Source organism: Megachile rotundata, chromosome 16, assembly GCF_050947335.1.
Source record: "Megachile rotundata isolate GNS110a chromosome 16, iyMegRotu1, whole genome shotgun sequence".
NCBI lineage: Eukaryota > Metazoa > Arthropoda > Insecta > Hymenoptera > Megachilidae > Megachile > Megachile rotundata.
In genome coordinates, this window is record NC_134998.1 from 10,068,153 (window position 1) to 10,090,801 (window position 22,649).

The following is a 22,649-nucleotide window of genomic DNA, read 5'->3' on the forward strand; positions in this document are numbered from 1 at the left end:
AGGGGTCTAGGGATATGGGGGCTATGAGTATAGGGGTCTAGGGATGTGGACGCTATGGGTATCGGGGTTTAGGGATGTGGGTGCTATGAATATAGTACTCTAGGGATGTGGGGGCTATGGGTATAGTGGTCTAAGGATGTGGACGCTATGAGTATCGGGGTTTGAGGATGTGGACGCTATGAGTATAGGGGTCTAGGGATGTGGGGGCTATGAGTATAGGGGTCTAGGTATGGGGGCTATGAGTATAGGACTCTAGGGATATGGCCACTGTGAGAATAGGGCTTTAGGGATGTGGGTGCTATGAGTATAGGAGTCTAGGTATGTGGAGGTTATGGGTATAGGAGTCTAGGTATGGGGGCTATGAGTATAGGACTCTAGGGATGTGGCCACTGTGAGGATAGGGCTTTAGGGATGTGGGTGCTATGAGTATAGGAGTCTAGGTATGTGGAGGCTATGAGTATAGGACTCCAGGGATGTTGCCACTATGAGGATAGGACTTTAGGGATGTGGGTGCTATGAGTATAGGGGTCTAGGTATGTGGAGGCTATGGGTATAGGAGTCTAGGTATGGGGGCTATGAGTATAGGGATCCAGGGATGTGGGGGCTACGGGTATAGGGGTCTAGCGACATAAGAGCTATGAGTATAGGAGTCTAGGTATGGGGGCTATGAGTGTAGAAGTCTATGTATATGGAGGTTATGAGTATAGGAGTCTAGGTATGAGGTTTATGAGTATAGGAGTCTAGATATGAGGTCTATGAGTATAGGAGTCTAGGTATGAAGTCTATCAGTATAGGAGTCTAAGTACCATGGGTATAGAAGTCTAGGAACGTGACGGTCTAAGGATATAGAGTTACAAATGTCCAGAAATACAGCCGTTTACCCACCCTAGACTTTCCCAGACATCTAGGCTATAGAAATACAGCAGTCTCCGAATATAAAGGACTACGTATACAGTTTCTAAGGATATAACTATGAACATTGGCCTCCAAGGACATACCCTACAGATACGAGAGTGTCAAGGTGTAAGGTCCCAGGAATGTAACGATCCAGGAACAGCAGCAAAAGGCACCACCTACGTCCAACGCGGCGCGGAGAACGTAGTACTACGTTCTCATAGAACAAAGGGATCACCACTCGGTTATGCAAACAATGTCCGCTTGTATCCGCTCGTTGCACACTTTCCGCATCTAACGAGTAACGTTTGTGAACATTTTTCTTTCCTGTTGCTTTATCAAAGGAACAGTAATTGGAATCACGTAGTGCAGATGTATAGTCGTTAAGTCGAGATGTTAAAGTCTCCGACGTTCTTTGTGACAAATATTAACGACGTCGTTTATATCCGGTGACTGAAAGCGAAATGAAGTATGGAGGGAGGGTTCGAATTTGTCATAAATCGTGCGTGTCAGAGAAATCCTGAAAGAACTCGAAAAAGGGACGAGTTAATACTTGAGGTGGAGTTACAGACAGCTTTGATATGTTTTTTATATTCACACTTCGACCGAGGAGTGTTTCAATGGTTGGAGATGTGAACGTAGTAGTACGTTCTGAATTTTTCTCTTTGATGTAATCTTCGGTTGGGTGAATATATTAAGCATTTATAGTAATCGAGTTACAGGTTGTTTCAAGTGACGTACTATGACGTAGTACTACGTTGAAAGTAATCGATACGTTAGAGTGTCCTTACTATTTATTTACGACTGAATCGTTTTCTATCGAACCACGTAAAAATTATTTTTAATAAAGTTTCTGAACAAATTCTAACAAATGTTTTATGGAGTGAAAAAAAGAATATGTAAAAATATTGGAGACTGATAAACAGGTACACGTAGAAAATCTGAGAGCAGAATTCCTGCCACGTGCCATTTGCAGCTTCCTCTCGTCCAATTTATTCGGAAAATCGACGATTCGGGTGCAAAAATTCACACTGGCAAGATCCTTATGTAACCGCCCGAAATCGTCCGTGAAATCTCGCCAATTTTCGGATTCTCCGGTCACACAGGGATCACGTGACCGTCCTACGAATTCCATTAAAGTATTCGCGTGTTTCCGGCCCCGGGGGCGTGTTTCCCCCGGAGGGTGATTGCAGCGATACCAGGCTGCACGTGACGCTGATTGCAGCGCCGTCTTACACGCGAGAATCGCTCAATAATAAATAGTTAACGTTCGCACGTAGTACTACGTGTCTTAATTAACTCCTTTTAGTCTTGAAACTTTCTATTGTCTGACTAATTCAGCCTCCTCCTGAATAAGGCAGGCGTCTTTCCGCGAATTTTCTCCTCACGTACTACTACGTGTCGTCACTTTGTGCTTTCGAAACAAAAGGGATTATCTCTTCGGTATATCTTATGCAAACACGCGCTTTAATTAGTTCTGCAAGCGTTCGTTTTATTTTTAGAAAGTCGACTTTTCGAGGATTTTTATAAAAATAAAATATTATTTCTATAAAATAATATTATTCTATAAAATAATATTATTTCTATAAAATAATATTTTTTAATAAAATAAAATTTCTATAAATAATATTTTATTCCCACACGCGTGGGAATTTAACGTGTAGATATCCAGCGCGTGGAAATCTAGCGCGTGAGAATTCAACGCGTAGATATCCAGCGCGTGGAAATCCAGTGCGTAGATATCCAGCGCGTGGAAATCTAGCGCGTGAGAATTCAACGCGTAGATATCCAGCGCGTGGAAATCCAGTGCGTAGATATTTAACGCGTGGAAATCTAACGCGTAGATATCTAGCGCGTGGAAATCTAGCGCGTGAGAATTCAACGCGTAGATATCCAGCGCGTGGAAATCCAGTGCGTAGATATTTAACGCGTGGAAATCTAACGCGTAGATATCTAGCGCGTGGAAATCTAGCGCGTGAGAATTCAACGCGTAGATATCTAGCGCGTGGAAATCCAGTGCGTAGATATTTAACGCGTGGAAATCTAACGCGTAGATATCCAGCGCGTGGAAATCTAGCGCGTGAGAATTCAACGCGTGGAAATCTAGCGCGTGAGAATTCAACGCGTAGATATCCAGCGCGTGGAAATCCAGTGCGTAGATATTTAACGCGTGGAAATCTAACGCGTAGATATCCAGCGCGTGGAAATCTAACGCGTAGATATCCAGCGCGTGGAAATCTAACGCGTAGATATCCAGCGCGTGGAAATCTAGCGCGTGAGAATTCAACGCGTAGATATCCAGCGCGTGGAAATCCAGTGCGTAGATATTTAACGCGTGGAAATCTAACGCGTGAGAATCGAGCGTGTGGAAATTCTACGCGTATTAGTACGCGTTTGGAATGCAAACTGAGAGCAAAATGGCGGGAAATGCGAAGGAGAGACGAACGAAATTATCGGAGATTTAATTAGGAAGTACAGATTCGTGAACACAATTAGATAGAGAAAATTTGTCGGTCACGCGGAATAAATCGCACATCAGCGAGATTAGGAAAACGTTCGATGGATGCTCGTTAGTCAACCTGCCGTTCAACTTCAAGGACTTGTCTACGATAGATGAAAAATGTGAGCTAAGACGCGCGGAAGTGACGTTTTCGGTGTCATCCATTCTTCGGGGAGATTTAATACGCCCCCTAATGATAGAAATATCGAATAATGCTGTAGTGACTGGCGTTTTATGGCGACTTTCTTGCTCTACGTTGCGTTGTGATTCAATTTTAACGGAATAGATATAAATGGATTTGTTACGTAACTTCAATATCTGCTTTAAGGTTTAGTCGATAACTGAAATGAAAATTGATATTGAAATATTTTTTGTAGTTGTGGAAGATATTGCGAAAGTAATTGCATTACTAACCTAACTTACCATCGGTCGATAAACAGACAGACTTTTATAAAATATTGCATTTATAACCTAACATTAACTGATCTAATTTAAGGTACATTCTCAGTAACCACTTTTTACAGGATTTTCAGTGTAAGATTTTTAACCTGACTATTAGATTAGTCCCGTAATGCCATTATTATTCCCATTATACTATGTTATATTTCTAACCAAACCTGAATGAAACTAAACATACATAATTTTATCAAGCTATAACCTTTTTGATAATTTTATTAAACAATAACCTTCCCGATAATTTTATTAAACTACCTTAACCTTATAATCTCATTAAACCATAACATTCTATAAAGCACTTCTAACCTAACCTTAAACAACAATAAAACATCATAAGAGATATCAAAGCACGCAGCAAAAAGTTCAGAGCTAATTTAAGATAAGAAGTAAATACAGTGTGAAAATGATAACGATAAGTCGATCCAATAATTCCCAAAGGCCCGAGGTGCTCGTAGCTCCATCGCCGGCGGCCATTTTGTGCCTCGTAAGAACAAGGTCCGCAAGTTCGCCAACGTTCTGCAACTTGTAATTTAATTAGTGGGAAGATAATTTTGCGACAGGCAGCCACAGTTACCGAAGCACAATATTGAACCACGTTTATTGGTAAACGTTGTTAAATTATGCTCGGAGGTTATACTTTGACCAGTCGTGAACACTATAATTAATTGTTAATGCTTCGGTGATATTTGGCCAATTAGCACGTACGGAAGTTCTTTCACTTGGAATTATCTAATCGGGATTCGAAGACCTTGTAATATATATCGAAAACCTTGTGCTAAGATCGATATGTGAAAGTGGCGATAAAGTATCCTTCGAGGATAAAGGGTCAGAGGAGTTCATATCTGACAGTATTTGAAGGAACGTCGAAAGAAGAATGAGTGAAAGACTTCACTTCTGAATTTATTATTGCTTTGATGGATAACTTAATCTATAAACTTGAATTCCACGCGTGGAATTTTCAAGCACCAAATTTCCACGCGTTATATCGCCAAGCGCCAGATTTCCACGCGTGGAATTCCCAAGCGCTAGATTTCCACGCGTTATATCGCCAAGCGTCAAATTTCTACGCGCGGAATTCCCAAACGTCAAATTTCCACGCGTGGAATTCCCAAGCATCAGATTTCTACGCGTGGAATTTCCAAGCGCCAGATTCCCACGCGTGGAATTTCCAAGCGCCAAATTTCCACACGTGGAATTTCCAAGCGCCAAATTTCCACGCATGGAATTCCCAAGCGCCAGATTTCCACGCATGGAATTCCCAAGCGCCAAATTTCCACGCGTGGAATTTCCAAGCGTCAGATTTCCACGTATGGAATTCCCAAGCGCCAAATTTCCACGCGTGGAATTCCTAAGCGCCAGATTTCCACGCGTGGAATTCTCAAGCGCCAAATTTCCACGCGTTATATCGCCAAGCGCCAGATTTCCACGCGTGGAATTCCCAAGCGCCAAATTTCCACGCGTGGAATTCCCAAGCGCCAGATTTCCACGCATGGAATTCCCAAGCGCCAAATTTCCACGCGTGGAATTTCCAAGCGTCAGATTTCCACGCATGGAATTCCCAAGCGCCAAATTTCCACGCGTGGAATTCTTAAGCGCCAAATTTCCACGCGTTATATCGCCAAGCGCCAGATTTCCACGCGTGGAATTCCCAAGCGCCAGATTTCCACGCGTGGAATTCCCAAGCGCCAAATTTCCACGCGTGGAATTCCCAAGCGCCAGATTTCCACGCATGGAATTCCCAAGCGCCAAATTTCCACGCGTGGAATTTCCAAGCGTCAGATTTCCACGCATGGAATTCCCAAGCGCCAAATTTCCACGCGTGGAATTCTTAAGCGCCAAATTTCCACGCGTTATATCGCCAAGCGCCAGATTTCCACGCGTGGAATTCCCAAGCGCCAGATTTCCACGCGTGGAATTCCCAAGCGCCAAATTTCCACGCGTGGAATTTCCAAGTGCCAAATTTCCACGCGTGGAATACCCAAGCGCCAGATTTCCACGCGTGGAATTCCCAAGCGCCAAATTTCCACGCATGGAATTCCCAAGCGCCAGATTTCCACGCGTGGAATTCTCAAGCGCCAAATTTCTACGCGTTATATCGCCAAGCGCCAGATTTCCAGATTTCCATTTGAAAGAACATCGAAAGTAGAATAAGTGAAAAAGATTTCACTCGTGAATTTATTATTGCCTTGGTAGATAACCTAACCTATAAACTTGAACCGATAACCTATAAACTAAACGTACTCTAAAATTATTGATCCATGGAAATTCTGTTACGTACAAAATGAAATAGTAATTGTAGTAACGAGGAACTGGAAGGAACTAAAGACAAAAAGGCTACTAAATAAGTCACCATAAAAATAATTAACAGTACACTTGCTAAATTGTTCTCAGTTACAATGGCTCTTAACGAGCATTCATACGAAGTTAATAAGCTCTAGCAAGGATATTCTCAGTGTCTTTTCCACTCCGTATTCAAGTCCAGGTTTGGAAGACGAATGAAAGAAAACTCGATGAAAAATTCATGCACGTCGATGCGACAGCTGAGATCTCTTCTCTTCGCACAGTTTCGTATGCAAATCCGGCCCGGCAACTCATCCGGCCGTCCGTTTCCGTTTCTAACGATGCGGCTGAAATTATTATTACATCACGAAATTTCGCCGGCAGGGAATTAAATCACTGTTTGAGACCAAATTTCACAGAAAACGAGACACCGCTTAATCGACTGCAATTCGTCATCGGTTATCGATTAATCTAACCGCGTTCCGCGCGTAACGAGCTTCTATTCAAACACGAGGGTCCGAAAATTTAGAAACTCTGGAATTGTGGAAAACTCGTTAATTCGATGGGAAATAAAGTGGAGGAAAAAATTGGAAAATTTCTGCGCTATTTCTGTTCGCGCAGCGATCGATAGAGCTTAATAGAATTTTATCCTCGTTAATTAGAAATATAACGGCGTATGGAGATATTACGATAACGCAGATGTTGTTTATCAGCTAATTACCCGTAATTTATCGCGCAACAGTCTTTGTGTAGTTGTTGTTCGACCGTAAATTGTTCTGTTCCCGGTAATTTACTAGTCAATAGTTCTAATTCGGTTAAATAAATTCGTTCGCAATCCCGAATGCGAGGAATGTTTATTATCCGGGTGCTGATCAACGCTTATCGATGTCGTTTGATCACTCGTGGAACGGAAGTGGCGAAGAGTATGGTAATTTCACGATAAATGTAATTCCACCGTGTTTAACACTCGAAATACTATGATTGCGAACAACAGTTATCAAATGGTACAAGTACTAAAGCGAATTTACGCTTTCAAAGTTCCACTATAATCAACGTTTAACATCTTCAAATATTTTGACGCACTCATGACGCACTCTTGACGCACTAATGACGCACTCTTGATGGACTCATGACGCACTCTTGATGAACTCATGACGCACTCATGACGCACTCTTGATGCACTCATGACGCACTTTTGATGAACTCATGACGCACTCTTGACGCACTCTTGACGCACTCATGACGCACTCTTGACGCACTCTTGATGCACTCATGACGCACGCTTGACGCACTATTAATGCACTCATGATATATTTATGTTTCCTCTCATGACGCATTCATGACACATTCAGGTCGCACTCATGACGCACCCATGACGCATTCATGTGGGATTGCTAAGTTCTAAATTTCCACGCGTTATATCGCTAAGCGCGAGATTTCCACGCGTGGGATCCCCAAGCGTCAAATTTCCACGCGTGGAATTCCCAAGCGTCAAATTTCCACGCGTGGAATTCCCAAGCGCTAAATTTCCACGCGTGGAATTCCCAAGCGCCAAATTTCCACGCGTGGGATCCCCAAGCGTCAAATTCCCACGCGTGGAATTTCCAAGCGCCAAATTTCCACGCGTGGAATTCCCAAGCACCAGATATCCACGCGTGGAATTCCCAAGCGTCAAATTTCCACGCGTGGAATTCCCAAGCGCCAGATATCCACGCGTGGAATTCCCAAGCGCCAAATTTCCACGCGTGGGATCCCCAAGCGTCAAATTCCCACGCGTGGAATTTCCAAGCGCCAAATTTCCACGCGTGGAATTCCCAAGCGTCAGATTTCCATGCGTTATGTCGCCAAGCGCGAGATTTCCACGCGTTATATCGCCAAGCGCTAGATTTCCACGCGTGGAATTTCCAAGCGCCAGATTACCACGCGTGGGATCCCCAAGCGTCCAATTTCCACGCGTAGAATTCCTACGTTCCAAATTACCTCTCGTTATATCGCAAACCGTCTTATGATCGCTCTTAGGACGCACTCGTGGTGCATTCATGACGCACCCATGACGCATTTATGTCGCATCCATAACGCACTCGCGATGCATTCGTGACGCACTCATGACGTACATCGTGTTCAATTTTGCTTGAATACAAAATGTGTCTAACTTTTCAATTTGTTCTACATGTCCCCACGCTATTACCGTAATTAGTCATCAACTGTCTAGAAAATTGTAGGTTGAATCAACATTTCAACCGTGACTTCCAACACCTGGCAAGGTGTTAAAACTTCGTAATCGAATAAAAATATCGTCTCCCATCGTGACCCAAGAAAGAACAAACTGCAAAGTAGCTGACACAGAAATGTTGAACTAAAGGTTCGTAACTCCTTAATCGAACAATAATAACCAGAAGTCGATCGTAAATTTTCCATATTTTGTCCAGGTGGTTTCTGTACGAATAGTGGCCGAGGGCGAGAAAAGTCACGTTGCCGTCATAAAGTCGTGCAAATCTGTTCAGCCGTGCGGGTCGAGTCGTAAATTCGAGTCGAATCTGCCGGTAAATGAAGATTCTCCTCGGAACTTATGTGTCCCAGCGGGTCGAGACTGTTGGATGGTTTTCAATTAGACCCCGGGGCCAGAAAAATGAATAGCTCTATTTGCTTCGACGCGCCCTTTTTACACGAATCGATACGCGGTTCGCCCGTTCCGCTCGCGTCACGACGATTTGTCCCATGGTCGGGCAAATTAATCGGTCGGCGAGAAAGTGCACAACGAAGTTAACCGGCGCTGGCCTTAACCGGCCACGATTTCGCCTAAAAACCGACGTTATCGGAAAGTTGGCGCTGCGCGAGATGGACCGTGTGCCCGGGGGTTAATTCGATTTGTTCGATCAGAGAGAGATGAGATTCTTCTGTAATTCGACAACTGGGTAAGGTATATTCGGTTAGTCGTTTAATGGACTGCCGTTTCTTAAGTATTGTTGAGAGAGCGCTTTGTATGGATTGGTCAGGATTATCTGCTTAATGGCCTTATCCGTTACTGTCACTGCTAAGCGTTTTCTACTGCCTCACGGAGGGAACGCTGCTAGAATAATTCAATTATCTTATTTATTTGTCACGCTTGTGCCAGCAGGGAGAAATTTGACAATGACAATGACAAAGGTAATTACAATAACTTCAACAATAGTAGCGATAGTGAGGTCAGTCTAAATTTTAATGGTCATATCAATAGAAACAGCAGTATCAATGTTAGTATCGATAGTGACAACAATATTAATAGTAATATTAATAATAGTAATAGCAAGAGCAATATTAATTGTAAAGAGACAACGAGAGCTGCAACAACACTGTCATCAACATCCACATCCACATCCACATCCACAACTTCAACCTCAAGGTCAACATCTAATAATAATAATAATAGCAATAGCAATATTAATTGTGAAGAGACAACGACACTGTCATCAACATCCACATCCACATCCACATCCACATCCACATCCACATCCACATCCACATCCACATCCACATCCACATCCACATCCACATCCACATCCACATCCACATCCACATCCACATCCATATTCACATCCATATTCACATCAACTTCAACCTCAAGGTTAACATCGAATAATAATAATAGCAATAGCAATATTAATTGTGAAGAGACAACGATATTGTTATCAACATCCACATCTACATCCACATCCACATCCACATCCACAACTTCAACCTCAAGGTCAACATCTAATAATAATAATAGCAATAGCAATATTAATTGTGAAGAGACAACGACACTGTCATCCACATCCACATCAACTTCAACCTCAACGTCAACATCAACCCCCAAGTAGCCAAATGTCCAAGTACCTACAACCCAAATACTTAAACTATATCCCTACATCTCTACATCCCCTAATTCCCACATTCCTAAATCTCTACATCTCCAAATCCCTGCATCCCCAAATTTCCAGCTCTCAAAATCCCTATATCCCCCAACTCCGACATCCCTAAGTCCCCACACCCCCAAATCCCTACCTCTCCAAATTCTTATATTGCCAAGTCCCACCGTCCCCAAATTCATAAATCCCAAATTTCTACATCCCCTAATTCCCACATTCTTAAATCTCTACATCTCCAAATCCCTGCATCCCCAAATTTCCAGCTCTCAAAATCCCTATATCCCCCAACTCCATCATCCCTAAGTCCCCATACCCCTACGTCTCCAAATTCTTATATTCCCAAGTCCCACCGTCTCCAAATTCTTAAATCCCAAATCTTTACATCCCCACATCCCGAAATTCCAAATCCCCATACTTCCTTCCTCCCCATCCAAATGTCCCGAATTCCACGAAAAAAGATTCGGAATAATAACAACATAATGTACTTCCCTTGAATTTTTATCGGAGAACTCCGAGCACACTGTAATGCCAACATCACCATCATAATACCCACCGTGTTATTATATCGAAACTTGTTTATAGAAGCGAAAGTCGAAAACGCGATGGGTTGAGGAACATCCCCTTTAGGCCGTCCGCGTTTTTTGCATAGGAAGCTACTTTAAAGTCCCCCCTCGCGTGGAGAAGAAAACGGAGCTCAGGGCTGAAGGGATGGTGAGAGTTTTTCATATTTATAAACTGATTACCCACTTTCCATGTTCTAAAAGAGACGAGCCGCAAACACTGGCTAAGGATGGATTCGATGGTAGTTTGATGTCTACATTCGCAGTCGAACGTGAGGGAAAAGCGATTAAAAACTTTGGGATTAAAAAGTTTCAACCAGCATAGCTCGATTAAGCGATATGCTTGCTTTCGCTGACTTCAAAGCATGGCTTCCAGGAATCTCGGAGCAAATATGAACTGTGAATGAACATTTATTGATTACTTCAATGAATGTTTATTAGGTACTTGAGGATTTGGCTATTTGTGAGTAGCGCATGCGTTGCAGTACCACGCATTGGATTACCATGTATCGAATTACCACGCGCTGCGTTACCACGCATCGGATTACCATGTATTGAATTACCATGCATTGCGCTAACACGCATCGGATTACCATGTATCGAATTACCACGCGCTGTGTTACCACGCATCGGATTACCATGTATCGAATTACCACGCATCGGATTACCATGTACCAAATTACCACGCGCTGCACTACCACGTATCGGATTACCATGTATCGAATTACCACGCGCTGCACTACCACGCATCGGATTACCATGTATCGAATTACCATGCGTTGCACTACCACGCATCGGATTACCATGTATCGAATTACCACGCGCTGCTCTACCACGCATTGGATTACCACGTATCGAATTACCACGCATTGCACTACTACGCATCGAATTACCATGTATCGAATTACCACGCGCTGGACTACCACGCATCGGATTACCATGTATCGAATTACCACGCATCGGATTACCATGTATGGAATTACCACGCGCTGTAATACCACGCATCGGATTACCATGTATCGAATTACCACGCGCTGCACTACCACGCATCGGATTACCATGCATCGAATTACCACGCGCTGCACTACCACGCATCGAATTACCACGCGCTGCACTACCACGCATCAGATTACCATGTATCGAATTACCACGCGCTGCGTTACCACGCATCGGATTACCATGTATCGAATTACCACGCGGTGCAATACCACGCATCGGATTACCACGTATCGAATTACCACGCGCTGCACTACCACGCATCGGATTACCACGTATCGAATTACCACGCGCTGCACTACCACGCATCGGATTACCACGTATCGAATTACCATGCGCTGTAATACCACGCATCGGATTACCATGTTTCGAATTACCATGCATCGGATTACCATGTATTGAATTACCACGCATCGGATTGCCATGCGTTGCACTATCACGCGTTGGATTACCATGTATCGAATCATCACGCTTTGAATTACCATATATTGAATTACTACGCGCCGAATTACAACACGTTACGCTACCACAAATCGAATTACTACGTGTTGCACTACCAGTCACTGAACTACCACGCGTTGAATCACCACCCAACTCTCATACATTGTACTACTATACTTATCATCATACACATTACTCTATATCCAATTTAGGTACTCGGACATTTGGCTACTTGAGGTTTTAGGTACTCGGTGATTCGGGTATCTAGGGATTTTAGTACTTGGCGAATCAGGTACTCAGACATTTAGGGATTTGACCAGGTATGGATGTGACAGTTTGAGAACTGCAAACCTAATCAGAAAATAAAGAACTTTAGAACTTCGAAAATGTGGAAGTTCGATCATATAAACTTTGAAAAACTATCTATTTGACCACTTTCCCATCTGAAAATCTTGACCCATGAAGAGCTCCTTATTACTTCTACATCAGTAAATTAAGGTTAACGATATTGGAAGAATTGAAAGAACTACAGCACCAGTTCTTGTCCGCCACGTTAAATGAACGTATAATTGAAGTGTCTTAAACGTAATCGCCAAGTTTCCCCGATTCTCTACAGCTCTCGCTAATTGTTTGTTAACTGTGTCCGACAGGCTACGGTATGCATTCATTTAAATCCTAACACTAAGTTTCATGCAGCTGCTAAAGGAACAGGCTACGTTACATAATTTAACAGTTTCTTGAATTCCAAAGTACCAAAGTTTCCAGTTCACGAAACTGTCACGGGGTACAATTGTATTATACGAGTTGTACGTTTCCTAACTCCTCGTCCAATATCCTTATTATACCACTCTTTATTGTTCTACTTAAATTGCCTGAAAATTTTTACTTTTCAAGTTTTCGTATTCTCACATTGTCAGATTCTTACATTGTTGAATTCTCACGTTGTCAAATTCTGATATTGTCTAATTCTCACATTGTCCCATTCTCACATTGTCCAATTCTCGCATTGTCCAGTTCTTACATTGTCCCATTCTCACATTGTCTAATTCTCACATTGTCTAATTTGCACATTGTCAGATTCTTACATTGTCGAATTCTCACATTGTCCAATTCTCACATTGTCAAATTCTCACATTGTCCCATTCTCACATTGTCTAATTCTCACATTGTCTAATTTGCACATTGTCAGATTCTTACATTGTCTAATTCTCACATTGTCTAATTTGCACATTGTCAGATTCTTACATTGTCGAATTCTCACATTGTCGAATTCTCACGTTGTCAATTTCTGACATTGTCGAATTCTCACATTGTCCAATTCTCACGTTGTCAAATTCTGACATTGTCCCATTCTCTCATTGTCCAATTCTCACATTGCCAAATTCTCACATTGTCCAATTCTCACATTGTCCAATTCTCACATTGTCTAATTCGCACATTGTCAGATTCTCACATTGTCCAATTCTCTCATTGTCCAATTCTCACATTGTCCAATTCTCACATTGTCCAGTTCTTACATTGTCCAGTTCTCACATTTTCTAATTCTCTCATTGTCTAATTCGCACATTGTCAGATTCTTACATTGTCGAATTCTCACATTGTCCAATTCTCACATTGTCCAATTCTCACATTGTCCCATTCTCACATTGTCAAATTCTCACATCGTCCAATCTCCCAAATTATTTTCCAATAAAACCCTTAAGTCCCAGAATGAAAGTATGGTGTCCGGTTGGCTTTGTCACGGAAAATCGAAGCGCCGCAGACCAATATCATGCAATTAGTAGGTTGACGAACCGTGCTGTCGCACAGAGAAGCGTCAATTAATTGGTTAATACAGGCACGCGTTTGTCCCCGAACGATCGATGGATCCAGCCATCGAATTCGTAATCGTAGATGGCGAGGTTGTCGCGGCAAAATTGGCGTAGCTGTGCTTGACGGTGTCGCGGCGACAATTAATATCGAGGGAATTTCAGGCATACGATGCGTAGATTATTAACGCACGATACATGGCTAACCAATGAATTGTTTGCCCTTCCGTCATTACGATCAGATTCCAGGAACGAGCATTGTTGTTAATTAATAGCCTCGATGTGTTCGGCGCTAGCCATACCGTCCTTTATGAAACCGTGTCGACCAATCGAATTAACGAAGTTACATCGCAGACGGTTAATTTGAAACGGTTAGAAATTTATGGCGCCATGGGGCAATGATTAATTTAAACAGGTAATTTCTTGACTACGTTTTCACTAACCGGTCCCAATATTCTACCTAACCTAGAAACGTTCTCGTTGGGCCATAGATTATGCAGCGTCCCTTGGGAACAATTACATTTTACTAAATATAATCCATATGGTATAGTATTTCGGATGCAAACCTATATACCTTGATTCTTCTCGACAATATACGTAAAAAATGTGCTATAACTTTTTCTTATAGGTCGCTTCGTTTTGGAGAAAATTATGTTTGAATATTGCAACGACACCTCAGCGTCTACCTCTGATGATATTAGTCTAGCATAAGTTTAGCTACTTATAGGTAAAAAATGTGCAGTAACTTTTTCTTATAGGTCGCTTCGATTTGCAGAAAATTATGTTTGAATTTTGAAACGACACTTCAGCGTCTACCTCTGATGGTATTAGTCTAGCATAAGTTTAGCTACTTATAGGTAAAAAATGTGCAATAACTTTTTCTTATAGGTCGCTTCGTTTTGCAGAAAATTATGTTTGAATTTTGGAACGACACTTCAGCGTCTACCTCTGATGGTATTACTCTAGCATAAGTTTAGCTACTTATAGGTAAAAAATGTGCAGTAACTTTTTCTTATAGGTCGCTTCGATTTGCAGAAAATTATGTTTGAATTTTGGAACGACACTTCAGCGTCTACCTCTGATGGCATTACTCTAGCATAAGTTTAGCTACTCGGTTTCTATGAAGGATCACTGATCTGACGCTTTTGACAGACAGGTGTCACAAAGATTGGAAGTAAATATTGATCATCCTGAATATTTAACCCGAAATCTAACGCTGGATAGGTTAATACGACACACGAAGGAAGGGGACTCAGAATGAATCGACTAAGATGTTCGTTTGTTTATTTATTTATTCATGAATGTACTCACTGACACGCTTGCCAGTTACAAGAGTAGTCACATAAAATCGATTCTCTTAAAACCAACGTTACCCTAGAATGGAACTTACGCGATCGATCGTATGATAACAACATGTATTCTATACAATTTTAGGTATGTTTCGTCAAACGCGAATCGAAATGAGCGGCGAATAAAATCGTTTCTCGATATTTTGCAATTTTCCGCAAACGATTCCGTCGAGGAATCGAGGATCAACCGATTTTCGTGGATCACAGAAGCTTCTCATCTTTGTGGAACAGTTAGGCGCTCAACTGTCTGGGGACATTCCCCTAGGGACAGCCTGACGTACTCGTACAATCGTAGATTATCCATAAGTGTGCACGCTGGCGTCCTCTGGGAACCGCTGCCCGTAACTGCCCTTAAGATGGAGGTGATAGACCGATATGCATAATCAAATCGTTTACGTAAATGGAATTTCGCATAATACGTTAATGAACGCCATGTTGGAATTCCTTATTATATTATTCTTACTAAACTTAACATTCTTCATAAACTATATTACATACTAAGAAAGGAGTTGAAATATTTCAGTCAATAGTAAAAATGACAGTTTGTAATAAAAGCTTCAAATATTGCCAGAAATTGAAGATGTGCAATATGAAAGATGAAAATCTGTAATAAAAAGTGGTATGTCTGCGATTACCATTTTCAGAAGAGTAGCAAAGGACACGTTTACTGCACAAAGTCCAGTACCTAGAACCGCTATAAATTTTAATATCGCTGTAATTTAAAATTTAATATATATGTTAATCATAATCATCTTCGGTACAGAAAGGGTCTGCAATATAACAAGTATTCTTCACAACATCCACGAATAACAAAAGAAGCTAACATAAAAGTTGAAACATCTAAATTACTTTGTAGATATTTAAACAATTATAATTTGATAACGTTAAATAATATCGTTCGTAGCAACAAACAGGTACAAATAGTGATTCCCTCATTACCGAGTAACGGAGATAGGAACCATACGATATAACATCGGTTTACCTAATATCACATTTCTGTCGCAAGTTTCGACGAAATTGCGATTAAACTAATTTGCATAAACTGTTAAACTGAGATCGGTAAATACTGTAACTAGAGCATCAACGCACACTCTGATCCAGCATCGTCGTTCATTAACGCCGTACGACGAAACGTGTCCATGATCACATGTAAATTACAGCCTAACAATGTTCGTGAGATCACCTAGCGCACGACCTTAACAATAAAACCGATCGTTACGGTCTAGTGGCAAATTCGCATGACGCAGGTATTTACAAACGTATATTTACAACAGGTGGATTGATATGAGAGAGAAGGACAGGGAGACGGTGGCCGTCTCCCTTTTCGTTTGATCTATAGCAGGGGTGCGCAACTGATCCATCGTCTAATTTGGGGATTTGGAAATTTGAAAATTTTTAAACTTCAGTTCTGAGTCCCAATTCTCCAAATTCTAAATTTTGCAAATACCAAATTCCGAAAATTCCCAATTTTCCAAGGTTCCAATTTCCCAAGGTCCCAATTTCCCAAAGTTCCAACTTCCCAAGGTCCCAATTTCCCAAAGTTCCAATTTCCCAAGGTTCCAATTTCCCAAAGTCTCAATTTCGCAAGGTCCCAATTTCCCAAGGGCCCAATTTCCCAAAGCTCCAATTCCCCAAGGTCCCAATTTTCCAAGGTCCCAATTTCCCAAGGTCCCAATTTCGCAAGGTCCCCATTTCCCAAAGTTCCAATTTCCCAAGATCCCAATCTCCCAACGTCCCAATTTCCCAACGTCCCAATTTCCCAACGTCCCAATTTCCCAAGGACCCAATTTCCCAACGTCCCAATTTCCCAAGGTCCCAATTTCCCAAATTTCCAATTTCCCAATGTCCCAATTTCCCAAGGTCCCCATTTCCCAAAGTTCCAATTTCCCAAGATCCCAATCTCCCAACGTCCCAATTTCCCAACGTCCCAATTTCCCAAAGTTCCAATTTCCCAAGGTCCCAAATTCCCAAGGTCCCAATTTCCCAAAGTTCCAATTTCGCAAGGTCCCAATTTCCCAAGGTCCCAATTTCCCAACGTCCCAATTTCCCAAGGTCCCAATTTCCCAAGGTCCCAATTTCCCAGCGTCCCAATTTCCCAGCGTCCCAATTTCCCAACGTCCCAATTTTGCAACATCCCAATTCCCCAAGGTCCCAATTTCTCAAGCTCCTAATTTCCCAAATCCCAAATTCCCCAAATCCCAATTCTCCAAATCCCCACTTCCCTAAGCCTGCAAATGTTCCAAGTTCTCTACGCTTCCCCATTTTTAAATTTCAAATTTCCCGCGTCCGCCATACTACACGGCGGGAAATATGAATTCGATCAAACAATTGCGTACCTCACATTCGCAGATCGACTCTTACTGTGTTATTTATGTTCTTTTTTACAAAATCGACTTAACATACGGCAGAAGACTTCGAATAAGCAGCTAACGACAATATTTACAGAAAGCTTCGCGAGGTTCGACTGATCACTTTCGTAGCTGATGAACGTGTGTCCCAGATAAAACTCGACGTGGTCGAAAATGTAACATTTGCTTTCAACCAATTCGTGGAAATATTTATCGAAATTCAGTCCTTCATTTATAGTATCGGTACGTGATTAAAAAATGCAAAATTAAATAGGCTGCGCTGTGCAATATACAGATCCGTGAAATGTAAAAAATTTAATATGCTACAATTGTTTCGGTGTTGAACGAAATTAGACGAAATAAAAAGTATCGATTGCATTATTTGTAACCCATGAAATTTATTAACAATACTTATTTACGCTTAAATTCGGTCTCAATTGATTTCGAATCGATAACAAACTTTTCCTGTCAACGTTTATTCATGACTGGAGAAGTTACCGAAGACTAGAGAAGTTTTAATGAAAACAAGAGGAGCCTGTTCTATCTGGGACGGTATCGGTGATGCATATTTATGAGAACAATGCATCGGAATAGACTTTGCAACTTTCTTCCATCCTCGAAATCGCGTTTTCCTTCGCATCGTAGATTTCGGCTCATTTCTCCACTGAACATTCTTTCGCCCCTTTATTTACCAGTCGAAGAACTGAAAATTTTCGAACGATACGTGTCTAAGACATTTGTGCTTTCCCCTTTTCTATACGACGAAAAGGAAAATCATGTTTCAAGAGATTTTATATTCTGTCTCTGTAGAAATGTCTGTGACTATCTAAAGCGTGCCAACAAAAATATATACCGTCAGCACTGTGAATTCTTCGTGAAAAAACAAGTCGAAAAGTCCTTTACCGTTTTTCGATCCGTTGCCTCGTTTCCGAGATACACGCAATTAAAGTTTGGAGTCTTACGGGCGCCATTTTGATATGGCGGCCATATTTCAAAATGGCGTCCGAAGACTCCAAACTTTGACCGCGTGTATCTCGGAAACGAGGCAACGGATCGAAAAACGGTAAAGAGCTTTTCGATTCGTATTTTCCTGAAGAATACACAGTTTCAATGGCATACAATTTTCTTGAGTTATCATATATTATAAGTTTCTTTTTAGTGTTCGATTCATTAACCAACGCCCACGTAGGCGCATATCACAATGTTTCTTAGATAAAACGTTTCAAGAAAATTTGTATTTTTATAACTCGACAAAACTGTTACATCTACAATCGATATATAACCTTCGTTTCGCGCAAGCATCGAGAAAAGAACCGAATCTATACCCCTTATCCAACAGAAAGGAAACTCCTCGTTATTCAAATGTCATTTCACTGCATCGCACCGTTCGAGATTCAAGTGACTAGAAGACTATAATTGAAACAGTTCACAGGAACAGGTTCGATCACCTCAAACAGTGACTTCTTCGGAGAACCTGCTCTTGTCATCCAGATTGATGACTATGGCGTGTGTCCTCGCATGGCCGGATTTGCTTTTGCTCTTATCTTTCGTCTCACCCGTTTTCTCCTCGTGTTTCGTTTCCGTCCCGATGTCCTCTGTGGTGGTCGGCTTACCGGAAGTGGATACCGCAACGTCGTTGGTCCTCACGGGTTTCCTGGGCTCAACAGCCACCAGCACTTCGGCGTCCTTTGAGGAGCCTTGATCCTTGCTCTTGATCCCGTTCTTCTCTATACATGCTTGACACCTCTTCTCCTCTTTGATCTCTCCACCTGAGCACATACGTGATTTGCCAGGCGGTTCGAGTGGGCCATGGTTAAATCGAGATGCAGGAATATGAGGTGGACTGACGAGGAGTCTCCGATTGGTATGAGTGCCATGAAGTGCGAAGTGAGTGTCGTAAGGGAGTATCATAAAGAAGGAAGTGGATACCGTGAGATCATTAAGCACTACGACTAGATTGGATACCATCAAGAAATAACTGGGTGTGATTCGTTCTGAACGGGGATAGGATTCTTCTTGCAAGTATTTGAAGATGAACAAAATATAAATTCGTAATGGTGTTGTATCCATAAATGTCTTCATACAGGGAGATTCAAAAGTGGTGTTTTAAAATTTGCAAGGGAATTCTAGGACGTTCAAACAATCTTCAAGAGAGATAAAGATTTTAGCTGTTGAAAGTGACGACGGACACCACTTTTGAATCATCCTATACAGTCATGATGTATAAGAGTAGTGTACGAACAAACGAATTCTAGGGCGTTCAAACAGTCTCTAAGAGAGATAAAGATCTTAGCTATTAAAAGTAACGAGGGACACTACTTTTAAATCATCCTGTATAAGACCTTGATGTATAACAGTAGTCCATGAACAAACGAATTGACTCACCCTTCTCCTCGCTTTTGTGAGGTTCTCCGACATCAGTCTCAGCGATCGCCGTGGACCCACTTAGATCGTTCAGTCTCATGCTCGAGGAGATCGCTTGGATCGTGGACACCTGAGTTTCGGCGCGGTTAGCAGCCTCCTGCATTGCTGCCAACTTGTTCACCAAGTGATGATTTCCCAGCAGAACGTTCTTCTCCTTCAGTACTTCCAGCTGGTTGATGAAACGACGAAATTCTTCCTGCAATTTTTCAAGCCGAGGAAAGATATTTTAGCGGAAGTCAAGTGGGAGTAGTTGCGAAATACGAATGAAGGTTGTGAGATGGGAAGTTTGGAATGTAGGGACTTTTGGATATGGGTAGTGAGGGGTGGGGGAACTAGGTAGTGAGGGAATTAGGGAATGGGGGAACTAGAGAGTGGGGGTACTAGGTAGTGAGGGAACTAGGGAGTGAGGGTACTAGGGAGTGGGGGCACTAGAGAGTGAGGGAATTGGGGAGTGGGGGAACTAGGTAGTGGGGGAACTGGGGAGTCGGGGAACTAGGGAGTGGGGGAACCAGGGAATGGAGGAATTAGTGAGTGGGGGAACTAGGTAGTGGGGGAACTAGAGAGTGGGGGAATTAGGGAGTGGGGGAACTAGGGAGTGGGGGAACTAGAGAGTGGGGGCACTAGAGAGTGAGGGAATTAGGGAGTGGGGAAACTAGGTAGTGGGGGAACTAGGGAGTGGGGGAACTAGGGAGTGGGGGAACTAGAGAGTGGGGGTACTAGGGAGTGGGGGAACTAGGAAGTGGGGGAACTAGGGAGTGGGGGAACTAGAGAGTGGGGACACTAGAGAGTGAGGGAATTAGGGAGTGGGGGAACTAGGTAGTGGGGGAACTAGGGAGTGGGGGAACTAGGTAGTGGGGGAACTAGGGAGTGGGGGAACTAGGTAGTGGGGGAACTAGGTAGTGGGGGAACTAGAGAGTGGGGGAACTAGGTAGTGGGGGAACTAGAGAGTGGGGGAACTAGGTAGTGGGGGAACTAGAGAGTGGGGGAACTAGGGAGTGGGGGAACTAGGGAGTGGGGGAACTAGGGAGTGGGGGAACTAGGTAGTGGGGAAACTGGGGAGTAGGGAAACTAGTGAGCAGGGGAATAAAGGGATACAGGAACTAAAGACTACAGGAATTAAGAAATGATCAAATTTGAAAGTCAGAAAACTCGATAATGACAAAACTCGTAAATGTGAGACACACAAATTGCTGTGAAGCAATTAACCGAACCAATTATAGAGTTCCATTGACATTCTATGAATTATTATTTATTCAGGTGGGACAAACAATCTAATATAGCATATTTAAAATATGGTCTGACAATTGATAATGAATGCAAACATGAAACGGACATTTAACATTGAATGATTATTAATGAGCAATACATTCACGAATCGGTAATACGGTAGTCGTGAACACTTTCATAATTATACATTTAACAGAATGTCACTAATTGCCTCGCTATTAATTTCAATATAGAGATGTTAGCGTAGCTGGATAGTTTGTGCGATAATTAAATTCAATGATTAAATGTATGGACACTGTCGATAACGTCGCTCGAACACGACAGTTTCAATCATCTCATCTAAATGTTAAACTAAAATGTGGCATAATAACGCAAAATTAATTTGTCGAAATGTCACCAGTGATTTATTCAAAATAATCGCCCGATTTTATCAACTGATTATGATAATTAATGTAATATTTAAGAATATTTCAGATATAGGATTCACAGTAAAATGCAGCGTATATTTCCCAGACTAAACGAAATAAAAATCTGCACCTTTGTCGGCGTCTCTGAAGGGGTTGAAATAAAAAGAGAAATAGAAGAAGAACACCCTAAAGTATACACGAAAGAGGGAAGGAAGTTTAATTAAAGTTTGACCATTACAGAAATACTATTTACTTTGAATTTCGAGGTTCGAGTTAAGAGGTTGAGGCTTACACAGCGTTGCGTAACTTTAAAAAAGAATATAATCGGAAGGCACTGTACTTGAATGAAGAATTAATTAATCAACTGGAAGGGAATTGAGGGGAATCTGTTTTTAACGTCGATTCGTGGCGCGATTGAGATCGATTCGGGCGAACTAATCTAACCTTAAAACTGCTGATCGAATTGGTTATCAAGGTGGAATGCTTCGGGCAAATTTTCCTAATTCTACAAATTGCCAATTTTTCAAATTTTTAGTTCTTCAAGTTGCCAATGCACCAGAGTCACACTTTCACAAATTCCAAATCCCCCAAATTCCCAAATTCCCAGCTCTTCTAATTCCCCACTTTCTAATTTCCTAGCTCTCCAATTTCCCACCTCTCTAATTTCCCACCTCTCCAAATTCCCAACTCCCCAAATTCCCCACTCTCCAAATTCCCCACTCTCTAATTTCCCAACTCTCTAATTTCCCAGCTCCCTAATTTCCCAACTCTCTAATTTCCCAACTTTCAGATTTCCCACCTCTCCAAATTCCCCACTCTCCAAATTCTCCACTCTCTAATTTCCCAACTCTCTAATTTCCCAGCTCCCTAATTTCCCAACTCTCTAATTTCCCAATTCTCTCAATTTCCAACTCCCCAAATTCCCCACTCTCCAAATTCCCCACTCTCTAATTTCCCAACTCTCTAATTTCCCAGCTCTCTAATTTCCCAACTCTCTAATTTCCCAACTCTCAGATTTCCCACCTCTCCAAATTCCCAACTCCCCAAATTCCAAATTCTCCAAATTCCCAAC

At 42.1% G+C, this 22,649-nt stretch overlaps 1 protein-coding gene across 1 annotated transcript in view; it reads right to left on the bottom strand.

Moving 5' to 3' along the window:
• Positions 1 to 15,096: 15,096 nt before the first annotated feature.
• LOC100882071 (metabotropic glycine receptor) overlaps positions 15,097 to 22,649 on the bottom strand; it is a 114,847-nt gene continuing 107,294 nt past the window's right edge. The window contains exons 12-13 of the mRNA XM_012283499.2: positions 19,905 to 20,139; positions 15,097 to 19,288 (exon numbers count right to left, since the gene is read on the bottom strand). Of these exons, the coding sequence (XP_012138889.2) occupies positions 18,969 to 19,288; positions 19,905 to 20,139 (555 nt within the window). The 3' untranslated portion in view covers positions 15,097 to 18,968. The remainder of the gene's footprint in view (positions 19,289 to 19,904; positions 20,140 to 22,649) is intronic.